The 16,124-nt window shown below is 33.7% G+C and overlaps 3 protein-coding genes across 3 annotated transcripts in view; 2 read left to right on the forward strand and 1 right to left on the reverse strand.

Moving 5' to 3' along the window:
* The window catches only part of LOC137933178 (kinesin-like protein KIF12), a 53,946-nt gene extending 50,013 nt beyond the window's left edge, over positions 1-3,933 (forward strand). The window contains exons 11-13 of the mRNA XM_068777004.1: positions 184-301; positions 1,358-1,577; positions 3,807-3,933. Of these exons, the coding sequence (XP_068633105.1) occupies positions 184-301; positions 1,358-1,577; positions 3,807-3,933 (465 nt within the window). The remainder of the gene's footprint in view (positions 1-183; positions 302-1,357; positions 1,578-3,806) is intronic.
* Positions 3,934-6,190: 2,257 nt separating this feature from the next.
* Phf5a (PHD finger protein 5a) lies at positions 6,191-7,837 on the reverse strand. Its single transcript, XM_068777342.1, has 3 exons — positions 7,683-7,837; positions 7,429-7,619; positions 6,191-6,479 (listed from the first exon to the last, which is right to left on the reverse strand). Exons 1-3 carry the CDS (start codon positions 7,732-7,734, stop codon positions 6,390-6,392), a joined length of 333 nt encoding a protein of 110 aa, XP_068633443.1. The 5' UTR covers positions 7,735-7,837; the 3' UTR covers positions 6,191-6,389.
* Positions 7,838-8,102: 265 nt separating this feature from the next.
* On the forward strand, positions 8,103-14,311 carry pths (porthos). The gene is made up of 8 exons (XM_068777143.1): positions 8,103-8,282; positions 8,449-8,707; positions 9,341-9,507; positions 10,545-10,781; positions 11,390-11,613; positions 12,219-12,351; positions 12,590-12,718; positions 14,149-14,311. Exons 1-8 carry the CDS (start codon positions 8,160-8,162, stop codon positions 14,290-14,292), a joined length of 1,416 nt encoding a protein of 471 aa, XP_068633244.1. The 5' UTR covers positions 8,103-8,159; the 3' UTR covers positions 14,293-14,311.
* The last annotated feature ends 1,813 nt before the right edge of the window (positions 14,312-16,124 follow it).

Below are 16,124 nucleotides of genomic sequence, written 5' to 3' on the forward strand. Positions count from 1 at the left end.
AACAAAAAAAAAAAAAAAACTCTTCTGTCAGAAGACGCGGGATGGAAGCCTCTTCCAACTGTTCCTATTATAAACCTTTAGGAGAGGTCTTTGTCCAACAGTGGATGTCCTAAATCTGAAATGACGATTATAATGATTGACAAGGTGAATTATATTCATTAACTTGATTATTAAACAATTCAGGATGCCCGTGATGCTCTAATTCTAAGCCTGAAGAGAGAAGTTGAGGTTCTGCAAGTGGAGAATCAGCATCTGAGAACGGCACTGCATGTGCAAATAGATTACACCATGGATAACTTGAGTAAGTGCATAATTCTTCTTATTTTTGTCAATATATGAAATGGTTCTTTTATAATCTGTGCTAATTTGATATAATGTCACAATAAGAATGCGCGACGATGGAAACATTTTCAAATTAAGAGCTCTTGGCGTCTAAAGTCGTAAGCCCTTTGTTTCTCTAGCAAGCGATCACTTTTAATTTTTTTTATCTGATGTGGTCTGTCTCTTTGTACAGTGTTATATATAGTAAACATTTAATTTTGTATGACCTATAAAGGAATACATAATAGAACCATTATTACAATTATAACACCATACATTTCACATTTCTTTAATTTCTTTTATTTCTTTGATTATTTATGTCTTATACAATATAACTAAAATATTTATCACATAATTTTTAGTTATAATTTTATATTTAATGGAATCAGGCGTTATTTTGCGGAAGTCCATCCTAAGTAAGAAAAGGACCGATATTTAGCCACTTCCGCATATGCAGTGGTAGTCGTACAACAAAATGCACCTAACTGGGACTCTGTGTTTGGCACTAATCGGTGTAACATTACTCCTGAAGATGCCCCGTGGAGGGGTGCAACACGTGTTGAGTGATTTAACGGTGGTAGTTGTGTAATTCGCATTGTTTGCCGCATGCGCATTTATCAGCGAGCCGGCAGGCGGTGCACTTTGTTGCACGACTACCAAAGCATGTGCGGAAGTTACTAAATATTGGTCCTTTTCTGACTTACGAGTATAATTTTCAATTTGTCTCCTTTTTCTTTTCGTACTATTTTTGTATGTTATTTTATTATTAAATACATTCCCTGTAATCTTTCGGCAGTAATCCAGAAAGATCTGGCAGCTTTCCTCTTTTTGTATAGTACGTTGTGACGAGGTTTGTCGTCGAAGAGTCTCGTCTGTTACGCCAGTGTTCTTAGAGGCGAGTCACCATGACGATTGCTGTTTTTACTAAAACATGCCGTCGGTCTAGACTCGCTGGTTAACAATTGTGTGATTGTATGTATTTTCTAGTGTGCAAGAAAAATTAATGCGAAACTTATGAAATATTTCTGCCCCGCAGATCACAAAAACCCAATAACGCCTCGCATAGAGACAAATAAGCTGTATCAGCTGCCGCAATCCGAGCTGGTGGAGCTATTGCAGCTTCATATGCAGGAGAGTGCAGCGTTACGACAAGAGAATAGTGAACTATTCACTATGAGGGACCAGTTGCTTAGAGACCATGAGTTAATTAGCAGAGAGAACGAACGCCTTCTAAAGAAACTTGAGGATGTCAATTAGTAAGTTCCTTTAAAATCCTGGTTTCCAAAAGGGTTCAGTAAGATCTCCAGGAGTCCAGGCAAGGCTCGATGAGTGTCTACGTTGGCTTAAAAAAAATTGGGTCTCGAAATTCACAAGCGGAACTTCACAAAATTTATTCTCTTTTACTTAAGCTATCATTTAGTCGTAAAAACTTGCATATTTCATATTCAGTAAGTGTTGAAACTTTCAAAGCGCCTCCGCCGTCCACAATTTTGGGTGTATGATATAAATGTATCAGGTGGTCTACCAGAACCAACTAAATTTTGAAAGTGTTGTGTAGTAATCTCGGAACCTCTGATTTACACTGTTAATATTTAATCAAAGATATTAGGTACATCATAATAATATTGGTCTTAATAGTCATTACAATCTTCGTGATAAAATATTTATTTAATCAGTCAACATTTTGTAATGCTAAATTACCCATACAAGACAGTCCGTATCCGGCTAAAATCGTAAATTTTTCTACCACGACAGTATGAATGCTTAAAATGAAAAGTAAGTAAAAAAAACTATGGAGTTGGCTTCCCCTTGTTATCTTTGGATTTAAAATAATAAGACATGTTTTCATGCTATTTATCAGATTGATAATACTCATAGATTTTTTCGATTAAAGAATACAAATTGAAGTTGATTTTTTTAATTTCTTAGGTTTTCTAAAACTATCTTAAAACAGTATGTTCTTGTTATTTTGTTAGCGGCACGAACACAAAATTCAAATTTTGTATTCTTAGACGACTGTTAACGTTTCGCTTTGTGGATGAGTTGGTTTTTTTTTTTAATTTAAAACTTAGGCATAAAAGGCATGGAAGATTTTATGACGGATGAAAGAAAAGAAAATGAACGAAAGGCACTTTGAAGGAAAAATAAAACTGTAAATAGAGAAAAAAAATATATATATTAAAACCGAAAATGTAAAGTCCCTGTACCGACAATATGATAAAAAAAACTTAGGCATAATTTTCTATTGCGTATATATATCAATATTATTTGATAATTTTTACTACACGCTTGCTTTAGTTGAATTGAATAATTGAATTGTGTTTTAGGTCGTTGTTGGGACGTGTTGTCAACTTCAGGTCAGTGAAGATGCTCAGCGTATGCATTTTCCGACACAGCACGCATGATAAATGTTAATCTAACATAAAAATAATTTAAATATAGCCTACTATAAATAAAAAAAACTCATATTATAAATATACGACATTAATCTGTAATCCACTAAGTTATATTTATGCACGATTATTACACAAATAAAAAAAACCCTCTTTTGACAGGACAAAGAAAGGCAAGCTTTTCTATATTCAACTAGCTGTCTTCCCGCCATCTTCGCCTTTTATTAGTGTCATTTTATAAAACGCATTCTTTCCAAAAATATTCTTCCAAGTTTGATACATGAGTAAAATTTTGTAAAAACACGATTTTTTATTTATATCCGGCAATGTTCAATCCTAGAAAAACGTATCTCGTAAATGTAATAACCTTAACATACAAATCACGGTTAAAAAAAACTTGAATAATTTATATACTATAACAATAATAGCGTTACTTTTAATTTTTCAACCCTTGGTAGCCTGATTTACGAAAGTGATTTTTTTTATATTACTGTGTTTGCTTGAGGATCTAGATGAAGGGAAAAATAGACTTTTTTTTTTAATTTCGTTGGAAAGAATATTATACAACAGAAAAATACGTATAGCCCCTAACCCATAAAAAAAAACTAATAGTATTGTGAACATTCGGTTTAAAAGATTGGTATCAAAATTGAAACTCTAGGCTATTAAGGGTTAAATAAAATCTATACTAAATAAAATCAACAATGTACCAAAATTTTTTAACCCAATAAAAGAGTTCAAAATATTAGATATTAGCTGTCCCCTGCCCATGTTTTCGAAACTTGTTTGTTAGCGACAATCCTTTATAATTAATGTAAAGTATGAATTATATAAGATTTTATTCCAGTAATCGAACCCGCGACCTACAATCACAAGTATCACCCTCTACCGCTGTGCTGCCAATCTTCGACTGAACCCCTAGTTGGCATTATTTCTTAAATTCCTTTCTTAGCTGACTTTTACTCTACTAAAGAAATATTTATACCAATTTTTAAGTTTCCAATTCTTATGGTTTCAGAGAAATCGTGTTGAGTCAGTAAATAGTTTGAAATCTCATATATATGTAATTTTAAAAATTTAACTTGGTTTCAGTGTATGCGTTCGTTCACCAATTATACCGGCTAGACCAACTTACTCCGATGCCAGCACCAAAGAGCCAGATATTTGGACGAACCCGTCCACCTCATCAGGAAACAGCGTAGTCAGTGGAGGAAATTAAATATAGAGATATAAATAACGCATTTACTATATTACATGAACCGAATATTCGTGCATATATATCTGACGTTTTTTTACGTTCACAAATTATGAAAGAGGCTTTAATAAGATACATACACTCGAATGTTTGATATTCGGTGTAAAAGTTTTAAAAGGGGTGAATGTATTGTTCATTTTAATAATAAATAAAAAAATATTTTCAAAATTTGAATTAGTAAATATTACAATGAATTATCTTCTGTATGTATAGATTTTTTATCTAGAAGTTATTGACCTATCGCATTCAAATATAAAAATATCAAAGTGATAACTTTTACAGAGTGTTGTAAATAGTTTAAAAAGCTTTGTAGCTTTTTGCTAAGAAATGAGCCATACATTCACTCCTTTAAACCTTATATACTTATAACCAATCATCCTGTAGACAAATAAAAAACATTTTTGCGGTATATCTACATACGTCAGTCAGGTTTAGTTTGACATCTCACTCGCACAAAGGAAATATAATTAATTATTTATCTCTATCGCCCATTTGCTTTCCGGGTTTTTTTTAAAATTTTATCTATAAGAAGCTACCCCTTCAACTTTAAATAAATATGTAATCGAATATCATAAATTTAGATATAATTAACATACTGGATCTCAATACAACTCCTTGAGGTACCCCTGAATATTCTCTGTTTGTTACCATAGCATATAATGGAGTGACAATATTTTTTATAGCTTTTAAAAAAAAATGAGTCCTGTTTTAAATAGCTTATAGTAGTGTACCTAACGAATCAGTAGCAAACGAGTGAAAAACATGTAATTTGACAATAAAATATCAGATTGTTCAGTATTTTTATTAAATTTCAATATGGCGTCATATTTTTACTGCTGTCAGTTCATGAACAATGGAGAGGGCTGAACTCAACATTTCATTACAAGATCAAATCGGCAATGTGATCTGTAGTTTAATATAAGTAACCAATATTGTCCAGCGGATTGGAAAGTTGTAGTGGCGGTAAGTAGACCAGAATGGATGACCTCTGAAGCCTTTAGATTCTGAAGTAGAAACCATAGAACAGGTATCGCTACATAGGATGTCCAGCCACAACGAAAAACGCCTTTGTTAAGGTGGTCCGAAAACACTGAACTTAGACTAACTTAAGAGGCTAATATACAGCCGTGGACATCTACGGCTAAAATGATATCTGCCGATAGCTATCTGCTATATGTACATGAACATTAATAACTTCCAATGGTTTTAAAGTAGATTTCTGCAAACACAGCTTAGAACTTATTAGAGATATTAAGTACGAAAACCTTCTCGGTGGCATGCGTTGCAAGATCATTAAGCTATTCACTTGATTAAGTGGATGCTCAACCTGATAATGAATATTATTCACAGCCAGGGTCATGTCGTTTAAATCGTCATCATATCAGCTGATGGATGCCCACTGCAAGGCATAAGTTTTTACTACGATGACCAGTTCTGCGATGCCCCCATCCAGCGACTTCTGCCGATCTTAACTTTCTCGTCGGTCCACCTAGTGAGAGAAGCTACATACCCTGCATTTACCAGTTTGTGTTTGCCACACGAGAACTTTTCGCACATGACGTGCAACCAACGTTACTCGGTGACTTTCATCCTTCTACTGATATTTTTATTGCTGTAGCAGTTTACATATACCCCCAATAAGATAAAGGGTATACAAGTGAATTAGGGAGTTATTCTCAACCGATTGTAAAATACATTTCATTTTCTATGAAGATAAAGAAATAAACATGTAATATATAAATGCTTAACCTTGTTGTCTAGTCTTAGTAGACATTGGATGCTTCTTATTAATTATTTTCTCATGACTGAGGGTAGAGGCCAGATATGTTAGACTCCGCTACAATTTTTTAAAGGCATTTCTGTTCAAAAAGTTTTAGGGGGTCATGTGGTGTTGAACGCTTTAATATTGCATCAGTCCAGCTTATAGGTGAACATCCTCAATTTACCTCCTTCATTGCCAACAGCTATAAGCCTCTCCAAGTTTTCTGAGCTCCTTAATGTAGTGGGTATATGACTTTATTCTAAACAAGCAAACATTGGATACAGGTCACTTGTAAATGGTCCATTAGGAAATCTATAGCAGAGGCCCGACTTTCAAAAATAATGATGATGAAATGTTAAGGATGATAAAACATGACTTCAATATCCTTTTTATCGTAGATACATAAACTTAAATCTAATAAAAAAATTGGACAATGTACTTATCTTTATTTTTTTCTTAGACAAAATAATTACAGAATATTTTCTTTTAATCACTATTTCTTTTATTAAGGTTACATGAACTTAACATAGTATATGGTGTAATCTTTCTTAATAAAAGAAATAATTGATCAAGTCAATATACCACAAAATACACTTAACAATGCAAGTCTTTGTCAGTTTAGTGAAATCTTACAGAATCAAGTGACACCAAACAATAACTAATGCTTCCTGAACCCATATTTCTTCCTTTCATAAAACAGATCTGTTTTTGAACTTCCCAGGTTAACAATCTTTGGGCACCCATCTCTCTGAAATAAAATTAAAAAAATATCATCAATGATTTAATATTTTTAACCGATGGCCAACAGCTGTTGCAGCCTTAAGGTTCTTGAGTGACAACTACAAGTGGGTTGATGTGGGTAGGCCACTGAATAGACAGACAACAAAGTCAAGGTCATAAGGAGTTGCTGGATGCTGCGGCAGCTAAGGCCAATCATTATGGTGACCTTAAGGGGATAACTTAACTTTTCAGGGAGCATCTATTGGCTGATATGGTGATGACAGATTTTTTATAGTTGTTTAACACAGTATTCATAATTGATTGTTAGACTTTCAATAAGACCTTTTAAAACTTCCTTGTAAAAATTAAACACAATCATAATTATCAATTCAAATTTGATATTTTATTGGCAAAATCAGGTACCACATATTTCTAAGTTTAGAAAATAAAGAATTCAACAGTATATACATGCTCATTTTTAAATGTGTGAATTATATGGGGTGATTGGAAAAAAGCGAAAGGTTATAAAATGGTGAATGTATAGTTTACCTGGTAGCGGAAAGCTTTAAAGATTTTACACCTATTTCCAATCCTGTATAAAGTGATGACTCGGAAATATGTTACATTACTTTTTTTCTGTGGGAGTGAACCAGGCCAAAAACTACTGGCTGTACAGTGTGCAGGGAAAGATAGTAAGCAATAATTATTTTTTATATCTAGTAATCTGAATTTTGAAAACACTAATAAATTATCTTTATGTTATTTCACTCCTTAAAAGCATTTACACCTACAACCAATCACTCCGAGTTATTATTCCTAAGACAGTGAAGTAAAACATTATTTGGAAACTGGTGAATTTTAGAAATAGTTTTACATCCAAAAGTTGGTATTTTATTATATGAAACTAAATTGTTGACTCAAAAATTAGTTAATGTCTCCTAGCCTCGACAGTTACCGTTTAATATTTCAATACTTACGTCTTTTTCTTGAATAGTACATTCCTTACAATAGTAGGCATCGGAAACGCCGGGTCCGCCGCATATCACACAACGTCCCTGGTACGAACCGTAGTTACACTCGTCGCAGATGCGCACCAGAGTGCACGGCCGCACGTATGAATCGCAAATAACGCATTTTCCATCGCATTTCTCACATAGACGCCCGATAGCTGTTTAAAAACAAGTTGTTAAAAACGCATAAACAATGATACTAATAAAATAACTTAACTTACCAACACCGGGCTGTTTTCTGCAGAATATAAGATCGGGGTGATGTTTAGCCATAATTTATAAACTGGATTGATTGATTTACAAAATCTTTAATATTTTCTAACACAAAATATAACCTCCACTCGTTTTGTTTGCTGTTATTACTTGTTATTTTTAATCTGTGTGTTAATAGTTGTATGGACGAATCGTACAGCCAAAAGAAGATTAAAAACATTTTGAAAACTATACTAAATATTATAAGTGTAAATATTTAAAGCTACAATTTATAAATTTTACACAAACTCACGCAAATATTTTTAGTTTAAGTTATTAATATCAATATTAATTAACCTAAATAATATTTGAATTTTTAAAAATCATATTCCTAGCCGTATGTTACATAATGGAACGTTTGGAAATGTCACTTTGCTTTCTGACACTTACTATTAATTCCTCACGTGTGAATATTCTCGTGTGAAAATTTCGGTTATTTATACAAAATGACTGAAGACAGTGAAAATAGTGATAATGATAGCCACCATTCAACTGAAGAAGTGGAGGAAAAATCAGGTGACGAAAAACCAGAAAATAACGAAGATACAACTGTTACGTTTAAAGATTTGGTATGTTACAAAGTAACTTTAAAACTTTTTTCTTGAGACATACATAGCATAATTTTGTATTTTATTTCTTTATAATTTTATTGATATCATTTAAAATTATTGCTTTTCTTAAAACTATGAATGGTATTTAATTTTCAAAGGCTAATCACAAGTAATATTTTTCCAGGGCATCGTTGATGTTTTGTGCGAAGCATGCGAGGAGTTGAAATGGAAACATCCATCCAAGATCCAGAAGGAGTCAATCCCTATCGCATTACAAGGAAAAGATATTATTGGTCTAGCAGAAACTGGATCTGGTAAAACAGGGGCCTTTGCACTGCCAATTCTTCAAGCACTTTTAGAGAATCCGCAGAGATATTTTGCACTTATTCTCACACCAACCAGGGAGTTGGCTTTCCAGATATCTGAACAGTTTGAAGCATTAGGTATGATTTTAAACTTTAGTTTTACATTTAACAAAGGTTATAATCTTATTTAATTTATTGCAACCTTTGTTTGAAAACAGCACATTCCGAGAATGATTTTGTTTACTTTTGGTGTTATAAAATGGCTTAAAGCCTCCAAATAGAGCAGTGAAAAAGGCAATTCTTGGAGTTTCACTGTGAAATTTAATCAAAACTTAGACTATCCACAGAAGAATTAAGATCACTAATTTAGCTTGAAGATTTGCTTGTATGAAGTGGTAACCAGTGGCCGTTAGGTAGGCCTCAATAGGAGGACAGATGACATAGTTAAGGTTGCTGAATGTCATTGTATGCAGGCAGTACAAGGTCAGTTATCATGACAATCTTTGAGGGACGATAAGCCTCGCAGTGAGCATCTATTGGTTGGTATGGTGATGAAGTGAATGATATATTTGCATCTAGGCTATTTTAATGTTTATATTGTTTTAAAAAGATATATTGTCCTACTGAATTTCTTCCATCCATTCTTCTCAAGTCTAAGGCAATTATCATCTGAACAAGAGGAAGCTATGACTTGACGTAAATGAGATGTAATCCATCCCATTTTGCATAAGGAATTTTAAATTTTAATTTGGATTTGTTACATATTTACAGGTGCTAGCATTGGTGTAAAATGTGCAGTTATAGTTGGCGGTATGGACATGGTGGCCCAAGCTCTCATGCTGTCAAAGAAACCTCATATCATCATAGCAACACCAGGTCGCCTTGTGGACCATCTGGAGAACACTAAAGGATTTAATTTAAAAGCATTAAAATTCTTGGTAAGTTATACTTAGATTTAATTTTTATTTACAAGGAGTCCAAGTTCATACTTAATATTTTTATTTACATAAGTACTTTATAATTACATAAATTGTTTAACTAGGTAGACAGGGCTATATGTACGTGAGGGTGTATCCCACAATGTTATGAAAAGATATTTTAAAATTTGTATGAACTTTTGAGTAGTACAGCCTTGTGATTAAATAACATGTAGTAATGATTATCTTGACTGTGTTTAAATAATGAGTAGCTTGTTGTAGGGTTGCAAGTTTGATGCCCAGATGCACAAATCGTATGAAATACTTTACAGTGGAGCCTTGATAGTCACACATAATTGGTTCTTAAAGTTGTGTGCAAATTTTGAATGTTCAAAATTAGAGAAATATGATACAAATGCAGTTTATAAAAGTATGTTTTCTCTATATAATAGGTAACTATAATTCACAAAATGCACGGTAATAATATTTATTATTTTCCGAAAAATATAACTCAGGTCGCTTCAAGCTCAAGTTTAACAAGTACTTATTGAGTCTGCATGCTTCATCTTTGACTACATTGTTGCTTTCCAACAGCAAGTTTGTGGTCAAAGGCGGAGTAGTAAGCAATACAGAGAAAAAATAAAAGAAAAATTTTCAATATTCCTTATGTACTCTGATATCCTTGTTCTTTTACCTATCATTTGTTTAAATCATGAGTAGGTCTGAGCCCACGAAAATTATCTGCTTTCAATAGTGAAGAATTATAATGTTGACTTGACTTCACATATTAATAGTTGGAAATGCCACAATCTAGTCCAATATTATTTTTGTAAAGTTTTGGGAATGTGAGAGTTCAACAGGTTCACAGAAACCAGCAAAATTTTGAAAATGGTCTATTAGAAATAGTCTAGGAGTCTGACCATTTGTAGTCTAGCACTGTAACATAGTAAAAGTAGGAACATTATAAGTCTAAAGCAAAGTAGACTGTGTGGTCTACCTTTGTAGCGTAACAGTGTTATTCGCAACAACATTATATTAAAATCAATTTAAAATTTTAGGTTATGGATGAAGCTGATCGTATACTGAACATGGATTTCGAAGTAGAAGTAGATAAGATCCTGCGTGTGATACCCCGCGAGCGACGGACTTACCTTTTCTCCGCAACCATGACCAAGAAAGTGCAGAAACTACAACGTGCATCATTACAGGATCCCGTGAAGATTGAAGTGTCTACAAAATATCAGACGGTGGAGAAATTACAGCAATACTACTTGTTCATACCTCTTAAGTACAAGGTATATTTTTTTTCCTTTTACATTTAAATGAATTAAAAATGTAAAATTCTTTGGTTATGAAAAATTATTTTTTTAAAGTTTATAAATATCTTTTAGGCAATAGATTCTTTTAATGAATATTTTTCAACCTTTTTTGTGCCATGCCTTATCCTTTCTACAATTCTTAAGCCACCCTATGTAACATATATTTTTATATTAAAGAGGGGTTAAACTCGAATTGATCCGTTGGGCGAGGGCCCCATGTTGGAAAACACTGATATAAATAATTTTGTAATGTCTCTAAATGTTGTAATAGATTTACAAAGTTCTTTATACAAAACCTTGTAAGGAAGTCTGTGAAAGTTTTTTTTATCTTTACTTTAGGTGTTTGAAAAAAGGCGTCCGAGTTTGTTGCAGGCTCTTTTAAGAGAGTTTTGGCTTTTCTCATGACATAAACATGTCTCAAATGATTTTAAATGAAGGGCTTCCCGTCGAAATATTTTGCATAATACAGAACAAGTTATAGTCCGAGGGTGTCAAATCTTTAGATTCGAGTGGTTATATTAGTAAACCCCATACAAGCTGTAAAGGATTTTCCCAAATAATTAAAGGATTTTTTTTGATTCCAGGACGTATACCTTGTGCATATACTGAATGAACTGTCGGGTAACTCATTCATCGTGTTCGTGTCGACGTGCGCAGGCGCGTTGCGTGCGGCGCTACTGCTGCGAGCACTAGGCGTTCCTGCAGTGCCACTACATGGACAGATGTCCCAACAACGTCGTCTCGCAGCGCTCGCTAAATTCAAAAGCAAGGCTCGCTCTGTGCTTGTCTGCACAGATGTTGCCTCCAGGTAAAACATTGACTAATTAATATATTACTTAACCCCTCTATTCTCATTACACAAGTAACTCATATATACAGGAAGATTGTTTTAATGGAAAAGCTTTAAAGTGGTAAATGAATTTATAAGCAGAAACCTTCAAAACTTTTTCACTTATTTCCTAGTGATCATTAGCTACTTTATTGCCAATTACAATATATCTTATACAAAAATTAAGGAATTCAGAAATATTAAAGGACATGATGATAGTATAGTAAGAAAAAAAATTCGGTTTTGAAAATTACTATCTAATGGATTCAGGCGTTACTTGGCGGAAGTTCATCCTAGTAAGAAAAGGACTAATATATAGCTACTTCCGCTATGTAGCAGTAGTCGTGCAATAAAGTGCACCGCCAGCTAGCCCGCCGATAATTGCATGCATAATTGCATATTTTAATAAATAAGAGGAGTTATTCTATAGTTGATTCACTACTCTTTTGTTCTATCTCATAAATATTACTCGGATAGAAAAGAACTCGCAGAGAAAATGTGTGAACAGTAATTCAGTGTAGATAGACAAAACTGTGTTCTTAATTTATGTTTCTAAGATAGCAATTACATTTAAATGTTTACAGAGGTCTGGACATCCCACATGTGGATGTGGTGGTTAACTTGGACATCCCGTTACACAGTAAGGACTACATCCACCGCGTGGGCCGCACAGCCAGAGCTGGTCGTGCAGGGAAAGCTATTACTTTTGTATCACAGGTAATAATTTGCATGGTTTAAAAAAATAACTAGTAACATAGTCGCTTCAGTCTCCCCCTTCACTAAAACAGTTCCCTATATGGGACCAAATTTGAAGGGAGAGTGCTAGGAGATTTTGTGTAGTGATTCTGAAAATGGAAAACTATTTTGGTGCTACCAAAACCGTTGTGCTGCTGTTAAAATGATATATGTTATGAATAAATCAATAAAAATACATTATGTTACGTGTTTGTTACAGTATGATGTGGAGTTGTACCAGCGCATTGAACAGCTGATCGGAAAGCAGCTGCCGCTGTATCCTACAGAGGAAAGTGAGGTGCTTGTTCTGCAAGAAAGGGTTGCTGAAGCTCAAAGGCTCACCAAGATTGTAAGTAACACCACACACCAATACCTCGCTTTGTGTCGTTTCGTTTTGCGTTTTTTTCGAAGTTGCGTCGCTGCTTAATTAGTACTAATTTTCACTGTGCGTCGTTAGATTTTCGAGGTGGCTTTGTTTTGGGTTCAAGTCTTTAATTTTTTTTTAAATTTTCTTTTTTTTCTAAAAGATGGCTACACTTTTGTTTCTATTTCCGCCATGCCATCAAAACTTAGGGATTCCTTTTCTAACTAAAAATCAATGCAAATTTAATACAGTTTTATTTTCACTTTGTTTTGCTAATTTTAAAGGGTTCAGTTTCAATTACGTAGTGTGTTGTAATGTAGTGATGTGCTTTTTTTAAAAGAGAATAATAAATTTATATACATTTTTACGTGTTGTATCTGATTACAAAAAAGTAAATATTATTCCAATTTATTTATTGGCAGGGTTATATTATTTTTGTTTTTTAAATGTTACTTTGTTCAATTTTCTTTTTAAAAAGTAGTTTTTTCGTGACCCTGGAACCTATCTTCGGTCTTAACATGGTTTTGTATATAAAATCTTAATTCATTTTGCGGCGTTTCAATTTGCGTCGTGTTTTTTGGAACGTAACCACGACGCAGTGAAGTATTGGTATATATCAGAATTCATTCACCCACTGCTGGGTAAGGTATTCCTTTGCTTTCCCATCCGCTGTTCTGTAGTCGTCCCATATGCAAGATTACAGATAATGAAGGACATTTATTGGAGAAAATTGTATGGTTGACATATTTTATTTATTTAAAATTTATATTCGTTTTACGTTTACTTATATGTAATATACAATTTCGTGAATGTTGCCTGTTCATCAGAATCATTGACTCAAAATCTACTTGTTATATAGTCATTAAGTAACTTTAATATATAATCTGATATAGGACCTTAACCTTATATGTTAGTGTTCTATTAATATATGCTGCAGAAAATATGTAGAATAACGAAGTAATGGACAGCCTAGCAGATTAGTGTCTAGAACAGGTAACCACAGTGGTCTTACCACTTAGTGGAGGTGTCTGGAGTGAAAACCTCAGATCTGCAAGTGTGAATGTTATTATGAAAGTGAATCTTATTATATTTCTCAAAAGAAGCTGGATGCAGGCCGTTTAAAACCGATCCTATTTAAAAATATATAGGTGGGCCCTTGTCCAGCTGTGGACTTCCTGTCTAAAATGAATTTTAATTCTTATTAACAATGAACATTAAATCGATGCTGAAGTAGCTTTTGCAAAATATCCCTGGCTACTTCTACTCCTATTGAAAATCTATGGAATGGGGAAGTGTTGTAGCAGTGAACGTCTTTCGGCTGAAATCATGATAGTTGAGGAACGATGCTCCAGCGTCTCCAGTTATGGTAAATATAACTTTATGTAAGAATAAATAAATATTATTTTTAATGACAGGAAATGAAGGAGCTGGAAGACAAAAAGAGCGCGAAGGGAAAGAAACGCGGTGCGGATTCCGACGACGACACGGAGGAGGCGGCGGGCGTGCGCCGGCGCATACGCGGTCACAAGCATGCGCGCGGGTCCAAGAGGAAACGATGAATAAACTTTACTTTTATAACTTGCGTTTTTTATATGAACAGCAATCTTATCAGACCATACTGTTAAGTAAAATTCGATTAATTCATTATGTCAGCCAATAGACCCCCAATGCAAGGCCTAGGCCTCTCAACCAGAGTCGCTCTGAAGATATGTATGTTGCTGCCTGTATTTCTATTTATTTGAATCTGTGTTTGAACTAGTTGTTCTTCCAACTGTCCAAGCCCAAGTTCAGCTCTGGTATCCTTGTGTCAGAATGCAAAGCTTCGCTGCTTTAAGAGATCTTAGCACATTGCCAAAAATTATATTATGTACATAGATATGAAATTTTAATTTACTTTATAAACCTTTATCACCATGTCAACTCAGAGATGCACACTGTAAGGTATAGGTCTGCCCCAAAGATTAATACAATGACTCTGTGGAAGGTAAACACACCTAGTGTTTATAATTCCAATCTGAATGGTACTGTTAGTAGTATTACTGAGAGAAAAGCTTATTGGCACAAAATTGTTATTCAATATCTTAGGCACAAGCAAACTATAATATTATAATTCTCTAGTTCTAGATCTAAATTATAATATTATAATTCTCTAATTCTAGATCCAAATTATAATATTATAATTCTCTAATTCTAGATTATATTTAATTTCTGGTAAATTGTCATATATTACGGTATTTATGTTCCATCATCACATCAGCCGTAAACTGTCCACTGCTGGACTTAGCCCTCCACACGGATTTCCAATAACACTGGTTGGAAATCACCTCATGCAATCTTCTGGTGACCTTAACAAAATCGTGTGTCTACCTTGAGTGAATATTCTACCCTGGTCTTTATATCTGAATTATTAAGGCCCTAGCAGATGCTATTGAGGTAATATGTTGCTTGCACACTTATTACAAACCATTTTATATCACAAATACGACCAGGTGCACTAATTACAAATTCAAAACTAGTCTAAATGACTTGTACTCGGACATAGTATCTTGTACGAACCTATGCAAACTCTATACAACTAATAATACTTCCTATAAAATAATGAGCAGTGGTAGTTCAGCAGTAGATGACTGAGACTTCATAGGTTGCAGGTTCGATTACCACAATATAATTTTATAAAATCAAACTATGCATTAATTATATAAAATTATCACTGCTTACAAATATCTATTCCAGATGGGCAGCAGCATCTTCTGCATACCATAATACCACACTGCTATGTCCAACCCGTCTGCTAAACATGGAGATTATGATATATCCCCCATCAGATATCTTTGGGTGAGGCCTGTCTTGCAATGGGCATAAATGATGACTAATAATAGTGACGAAATAATAGTCATTATATCAAGTTGATATGACAACTACAGTACCTTGATACTTTCAAATAACTAGTGTTAATCAAGCCTTGGAAATCTATCTGGATACAATTACAAGGAATCTATATCTGTCCACTTGCAAAATAAAATAATTTGGCTTGATTTAAAAATAGTGTTCAAAGCACATAATACTTTATAATATCTGTCAGGATGTGTGTTAAGACGTCACTGGACCACATGATAACAAAACAATAAAATGTTTCCATGCTTTCTTACAGTTTATTCTAAAAAGTAACCAGTCATCTCCGAATATAATCGAAAGTATTAAATATAAGAGTCCCGCCGCGGGCACGGGCGGGAATAAATCACAACATCATTTCCAAAGTTTCCTTTTTTTTTTAATCATTATTTATTATTTCTATACAAATAGAACTGTACAGTGAATTCTTTAAATTATTATTTACCACATTTCATCTGCTCTCACGATAGACTTTTTACAAAAATGAAAACTATCATAA

This window comes from Battus philenor, unplaced genomic scaffold (genome assembly GCF_028537555.1).
Source record: "Battus philenor isolate CCGP_79_NKW_IND1 unplaced genomic scaffold, ilBatPhil1.0.hap1 SCAF_13, whole genome shotgun sequence".
NCBI lineage: Eukaryota > Metazoa > Arthropoda > Insecta > Lepidoptera > Papilionidae > Battus > Battus philenor.

Excerpts from the sequence above, each read along its gene's own strand:
- Phf5a (XM_068777342.1), bottom strand. The coding sequence starts at position 7,734 with ATGGCTAAACATCACCCCGATCTTATATTCTGCAGAAAACAGCCCGGT. Across the intron at positions 7,620-7,682 it reads CAGAAAACAGCCCGGTGTTG|CTATCGGGCGTCTATGTGAG; the intron begins GTAAGTTAAGTT and ends GTTTTTAAACAG. Across the intron at positions 6,480-7,428 it reads GTACTATTCAAGAAAAAGAC|AGAGATGGGTGCCCAAAGAT; the intron begins GTAAGTATTGAA and ends ATTTTATTTCAG.
- pths (XM_068777143.1), top strand. The coding sequence starts at position 8,160 with ATGACTGAAGACAGTGAAAATAGTGATAATGATAGCCACCATTCAACT. Across the intron at positions 8,708-9,340 it reads TGAACAGTTTGAAGCATTAG|GTGCTAGCATTGGTGTAAAA; the intron begins GTATGATTTTAA and ends ACATATTTACAG. Across the intron at positions 9,508-10,544 it reads TAAAAGCATTAAAATTCTTG|GTTATGGATGAAGCTGATCG; the intron begins GTAAGTTATACT and ends TTAAAATTTTAG.